Below are 7020 nucleotides of genomic sequence, written 5' to 3' on the forward strand. Positions count from 1 at the left end.
CCCAAATTACCCAAATATTCCAATCAAGACAACTCTCAAATACAGTATTACCACATTAATTTCTTAGAAGACAAAAATATACAATATATTCGATTTAAATCTGCACATCCGATCCCGATACCGGCCCCAAAACAATCAATCTAGAGGCCTAACCAAACTTATGATTTCAATAAAAATGTTAAAATTTTAAAACAATCTTTTACATACATAGACAAGAGGCTAGGGTTTGCTCTTTAACAATAAGAAAAGATAATTAGATTTTTGCCAAAATAAATACCCAATTAAATTAAACCCTCAATATCATTCGGTAATGCCAAAAAGGGAATATCTTTCTTTCTGATTTACTTCTTCTGCCTCCGAAAACTGAATATATTATTAATATTATTTACTATTCCCTCATACCCAGTTCATACCCATCTGGGTTTTCACTAATTTCAATCAAACCCCTTGAAACTTGCATCAAGATTCAAGATTTAAGCATGAGGAAGCGAGAGAGAGAAAACCCATGTGGGATTTGTGGGCACTATCACAAATATGAAGAGGGTGAAGTTTGTGGGATTTGTGGCCACCGGATGCCGGTCGGAGTTGAGAAGACTTCCGTTCAAATTAGTGCCTTTCCGTCGGAAATCTTGCCGGAGTTTTTGTATCTTGGCAGCTATGACAACGCTTCACGCTCAGAGCTGCTTAAAACACTTGGGATTTCAAGGGTTCTTAATGTAAGTTACTGTTTATGCAGTTTTCTTGATTTCAAGATTTTGGTTAAAGTTTTGATTTTAGTGTGTTTTTTGGTGAATTAATGTGATATTAGTTGTTTTTGGGGTGTTTGGGATTCCTTATGAAAACTCCTTTGTCACTTTTCAATGAGTTAATAAGTTACAAAAGTGTCTTACTTTTCAATATAAGTTAATAAGTTACAAGTAGGCTAAAATAAGCAAATCCCAAACACCCCCTTAATGTAAGTTCCTGTTTATTCAATTTTCTTGAATTCAAGATTTTGGTTAAAGTTTTGATTTTTAGTGTGTTTTTTGATGAATTAATGTGATATTAGTTGTTTTTGTTTGAGCTTCTTAAAACACTTGGCATTTCAAGGGTTCTTAATGTAAGTTACTGCTTATGCAATTTTCTTGGTTTCAAGATTTTGGTTAAAGTTTTAATTTTTATTGAGTTGTTTGATGAATTAATGTGATACTAGTTGTTTTTGTTTATGGGTTTGTTTGAGCTTCTTAAAACACTTGGGATTTCAATGTAAGTTCCTGTTTATGCAATTTTCTTGATTTCAAGATTTTGGTTAAAGACTAAAGTTTTGATTTTTATTGAGTTGTTTGGTGAATTAATGTGATATTAGTTGGTTTTGTTTATGGGTTTGCTTGAGCTTCTTAAAACACTTTGGATTTTAAGGGTTCTTAATGTAAGTTACTGTTTGTTCAATTTTCTTGGTTTCAAGATTTTAGATTTTGGTTAAAGTTTTGAATTTTTAGTGTGTGTTTTGATGAATTAATGTGATATTAGTTGTTTTTGTTTGTTTGAGCTTCTTAAAGCACTTGGGATTTCAATGGTTCTTAATGTAAGTTCTTGTTTATGCAATTTTCTTGATTCTAAGATTTTGGTTAAAGTTTTGATTTTTATTGAGTTGTATGATGAGTTAATGTGACATTAGTTGTTTTTGGTGATGGGTTTGTTTGATATTGATAGTTTGATTAGTTGTGATTAGATAATGCCTTCCTTTTTGAATCTTGATTTTAAAACTAGCTTTTCTTGAAGTTCTTGAATACTTTAGTACCTTTTTCACTGTTTCTTATTTTCAAGAATTTAGTCAAAGTTTTGATTTATTGAGTTTTTTTTATGAATCAATGTGACAAATTTGTTGTTCTTGTTGACGGGTTTGCTTGATATTGATACTTTGATTAGTTGCCATTAGATAATGCCTTTCTTTTTGAATCTTGATTTTAAAACTAGCTTTTCTTGCAGTTCTTGAATACTTTACTACCGTTTTTTGCTGTTTCTTGTTTTCAAGATTTTAGTCAAAGTTTTGATTTTTATTGAGTTGTTTGATGAATTAATGGGACATTAGTTGCTTTTGGTGATGGGTTTGTTTGATATTGATAGTTTGATTGGTTGCCATTAGATAATGCCTTCCTTTTTGAATCTTGATTTTAAAACTAGCTTTTCTTGAAGTTCTTGAATACTTTAGTGTTTTTTATTTGATTGCTATTATTTATCCCTTAAGTTGCATCAGTTTGGTATCATTTTTTTTAAATCTTGGACATGATTTGAAGCTTTTTGGTTGCTCATTGTTGTATATGTTGAGGTGTTACTTTTAATTTGGCTGTTAAGTTATGCGCATTAATAAAATTCATGTTTATTTCTTTTTGCTAATATCTTATTGATACTTTATGTGGTCTTTTATTAAGTGTTCAATTGAACATATACAAAGATTAATAATATGAAGTCTTGTGGTATCTTAACAATATAGTTTTTGTTTCGGTGCATCTTTTAACCTTTATGATAGTAATTTGCAGTATTTAAGTCATTGGTGGCCGTAGGTTGTTTTTTTATAATTAGTGTGAAGGCATCTTTTTTTCACTGAAAAAACAGGACATCCGATGTGGGACGTCCCATACAACGTAAGACATTTAATAAACGCCTCTTTTAACTTTTATACATTATGCTGTAGTGTATGTTGTGTTTTATATTCCACCACTGTGTACTGGACGACTTTGATTGTATGCTATAAAGGCTGCATCATTTGATGTTGTAACTGTAATTCTGTAACTGTTGATTACTTATGAGGTGAGGCATTTATTGCTGGTTTGCTTTGCAGTCCTATGTTTAAAGATCTGAAATAACCAGTGGTGATTTTATTTATTTGCAGACGGTACCCGCGTGTCAGAATCTTTACAAGAATTCATTTACTTATCATTGCCTTCCTGATAGTCCAACTCTAGCATTTGATGATGCTGTTGATTTCTTAGGTATGCATGTTACAATCCTGCAACATTACGCCTTTTAGTGTGTTTAATATAAACACAAGAATGTACAATTAATTATACTGTAAGAGACCTCAAGATTATTCAATATAGTAATTAAGCAATGGAATAGTATGGAAAAAAGTGTAATAGATTTAACTGGTGACAGCTAAAAACATTATTAGTTGCTTAAAACCCGATGAAGATCTGAATAATATCACAAAGTGCTTATTGCCATCTTCTTTTAAATTTGTGTTTTGATGAAAACCCCTGTTAAAGGGCGTTCAAAATAAAAGCAAATTTTCAGTAGTGAACTGCAAGTGCCGCATGAACACATGTAACTATTGCTTTAAATGTGATATACTATGTATCCGCGTAACAACCCCCCCAATGCTGCATTTGGTCATCATTGCGTATATGGATATATGCATATATGACAAACACACATGCATGTGTATTGTTTATACTTTTCTTCATCATGGAAGCAGTAAGTGATAACCAACTCGCCCTTTTGTAACACGTGTTGATTGCTATTTACTTTAAAACTTATATGCTTTTATATATTTATGGGTTTATGCAGAGGACGTGTCTATGCACATGTCAATTCCATAACTACCATGATGTTGAACTTTTGATATGCGAATTGGATCGTTTCTCATTTTATTTTGTTATGATGGACATTTAAGTGACTAAGGTGCTTGCTTAATAACAATGCGATCATGGTATTACGTATTTTTTTACAGAGCAATGTGAAAAGGATAAAGCTCGAGTTCTCGTTCACTGCATGTCAGGAAAAAACAGGTGAACTCTATTTTTTTATTTGGTTTTTTACGTTTATGCAACTTTAGAAACATTTTTTTATTTGGTTTTTTACGTTTATGCAACTTTAGAAACTATAGTGCAGAGTATAATGGCTCGAAATGTTGTATATTTTTATATTTTTTAGGTCACCAGCGGTGGTTATGGCATATTTGATGAAGAGCAAAAGGTGGACTTTTGACCAGAGTTACCAGTGGGTCAAAGAACGCAGACCGTCTGTTGACTTAAATCCAAGTATAGATTAAGATAATCATTTTCACATTATCAAAACATTCAAACTGATTATTATTGTTTCTGATTGTGAATCTTTTGTTAGGTATTTTGCAGCAATTACAAGAGTACGCACAGAAGATTCAGGCGGCAATGGAGGCTGGCGGCGGCGTGGGTGGTGCTCCGCCGCTAGTCTCAGACAGTGGGGCCCCATTTAGCTTCGGGTTTACGAACCCTACCTCCGTTCCACCAGCCTTCCCGGCTTTCAACACCACTGCAACCACCGCCACCTCCATTTTCACCCGTGCAGACATTCCTCCACCAACCGAGTTCACTTTTGGTGCTGCGGGTCAGACTCTGAATACTCCACAAAATCTGGTGGCTTCGGGCCCGAGCTCAGTGAATCCAAATGCTACTGATGTATCAATGGATGGGTCTTAAAGTTTGTGTTTTTGGGGTTTCTTGGATTTGGTTATTTATGCAGATCTTATAAGAAGCCATGAATGATATGTTGAGTTTGGATGTAAATGGTGAATGAAAAGACTTTTGAAGGTCATTTGGGATTTTTTTTTTTAAATTTTTATGGTTATATTTATTCACAATTCATGTTATGATCTTTAGAGTTAGGATGTCAATATGAGAATGACTTGGAAGTGTGATGCAAATGGAATAGGAATCAATTATATTGTTTATGATGTTCAGCATTTTCATCACTTTGGTGGTGTTTGTTTTTTTTGAAAAAGGTCTGTGCAGGCTTTTTTGTTTGCGTCACGCAGACATTGTCATCTGTAGACTGTTTGTTTTCTTGAATACGTTTTATTAAAAAACGTCTGTGCAAGCTTTTCTTGGTGCAGACTTGGCCCATCTACTTCTGAGATCTTCTAAGGTCTATAGAGGTTAAAACCATACCGTACCAACACCCATTGTCCACCACCTACTGTTTGCCACCTCCACCACCCATTTTCCGCCACCACTACCATTATTACCATCCAGCAGCATCACCACCCACTATCATAGTTCGTACACCACCACCAGTTTATTTTAGTAATCTACATATGTTAAAAAATAACCAGTCTTCTTGTAGATTGGAGAGGTTTGGTTCACCTTTTCTTCTATAGGTGTGGTACACAGACTGTAAACGTTTTACATCTTAAAAAACAAACACCTTTGTGTTTGTAGTTGGTTTGGGATAATCTACTTTTAGTAGTAGATGAATCTTTCATCTCAAGTTTAGTTTTTAGTTAAAGTTGCGTCATTAAACGAGTCTTTTGTTCCCAAAAGACATCTTGGTGGTAAAGTGTCTCCCCTTTATTCAAGAGGTGGACGATCCAAATCCTCTAAAGGACATGCATAGATTAGGAGTAGATTGGGATTATAAGCTGTTCTAGAAATAAATTAAAAAAAAAATAGATTAATAAGTCTTTCATTGTTTATGTTAAGTGGTATTTAATTATTTATATTCCCTTTCTTATTAAGGGGGTATATTTTTCATTTCAAATTGAAACTATAGATCTTAAGTATACTATTTTTTTAACGAAAATTGGTTTTAAATAATCTCGACTATCATTTATTGGCAAATAACAGGCTCAACTTTGCACTTGGCTGGTGGCGATCCTAACTAAAGGGGTATTTGTTTTTAACGGGCCGTGACTAACGGATGTTAACCCCGTTAGTGATTTGCTGACGTTGACCTTCTTCTCAGGCCGGAAACCTGCAACTCGCCTCCATTCTCCCTAATACCGTTACACCGTCTCTCTTTCTATCTTTCCCCTCATACGAAACCTAACCGATGTGTCGCTGTTGTTGTCTCCGACGAAGTCCACCCTCGTCAATCGTGCGTCATTTGAGGTAATTGACACTTCATTTAACTCATTTTGACCCCCGAAACAAAAGCCTTATGCTTATTTTGTAGATCGTGTAACATTGATTTCGAATTTTTGAAAATAAGATCAGGTTTGGTATCTAGGGATTGGCCATGGAAGAAGATGTCATGTACTTCATTTTCAAATTTCCGATGTGTTTTGAAGAGGGAGGGAGACGGTGTGATTATATTAGGGAGAATGGAGGCGAGTTGCAGGTTTCCGGCAGGAGAAGAAGGTCAACGTCAGCAAATCACTAACGGGGTTAACATCCGTTAGTCGCGGCCCGTTAAAAACAAATACCCCTTTAGTTAGGACCACCACCAGCTAAGTGTAAAGTTGGGCCTGTTATTTGACAATAGGTGATAGTTGAGATTATTTAAAACTAATATTCCTTTTTTTAAAGATATCACTAGGGGTTACAGTTAACTTGAAATTATATGATGTTAATTACTTGTCATTTTGTGTACTTAATTTGTATGTGTAATTGTAATTCACTACCTCAGTTTCACAATTTCATACATTTAATCCTATGTTAATTAATTTATATAACTAAGTATTTATAACAGCCCAACAGATATATTTGTACAATCAATTCAAAGAACTGCATATCCATTAGTTATTAATGGGCAATTGGCTCAATTATATCTAAAAGTATAGTAGGTGCTCCCTTTGAAGGTTGAGGATTGGAGAGTCCAAATCATGCAGTAGATAGGTCAGTTAAATTTAAGATTACTTTAGCTGTTTAAAAAAAAACTCTTAGTCATCCACATATCTCAAATGATAATAAATGTCTCTTTGTTGATGCTTGTTAGGATGTAGAGATGTGAATAGCTTGTTTTATAAATTTGGTGACCACTCTTTGTAAAGATGTTGCTTGTAAAATATTTTTGATGATCTTGTAAGTTTACAAGTCATATGGTAAACAAACTAAAAATATTTATAGTGCTTTGGATGTGTGTTAACTACACAACGTGGAATGAATCATCACAATCGTTTCTCTAAAACATAGTAATCTTTTCATCGTCTTATGTATCAAGGTAGTATGTCAGTGACCAACATTCACCTATTTCACTTATCTCAGTAATACGTCAGTGATCAACATTCAACGGGTAGCACAGAGGTAGTCATCTTACTGTCGCGTGTTCCATTACGAAATCCTAGGT

General features: G+C 34.0%; 1 protein-coding gene across 1 annotated transcript; it reads left to right on the plus strand.

Annotated features, from left to right (window-relative positions):
• The first annotated feature begins 413 nt into the window (after positions 1 to 413).
• On the plus strand, positions 414 to 4622 carry LOC143593602 (protein-tyrosine-phosphatase IBR5-like). The gene is made up of 5 exons (XM_077073186.1): positions 414 to 716; positions 2873 to 2972; positions 3710 to 3767; positions 3913 to 4019; positions 4102 to 4622. Exons 1-5 carry the CDS (start codon positions 480 to 482, stop codon positions 4434 to 4436), a joined length of 837 nt encoding a protein of 278 aa, XP_076929301.1. The 5' UTR covers positions 414 to 479; the 3' UTR covers positions 4437 to 4622.
• The last annotated feature ends 2398 nt before the right edge of the window (positions 4623 to 7020 follow it).

The sequence above is a fragment of the Bidens hawaiensis genome, unplaced genomic scaffold (assembly GCF_021521415.1).
Source record: "Bidens hawaiensis isolate Kalapana, Puna unplaced genomic scaffold, B.hawaiensis_p1.1 tig00042395_1, whole genome shotgun sequence".
NCBI classification, from domain to species: Eukaryota; Viridiplantae; Streptophyta; class Magnoliopsida; order Asterales; family Asteraceae; genus Bidens; species Bidens hawaiensis.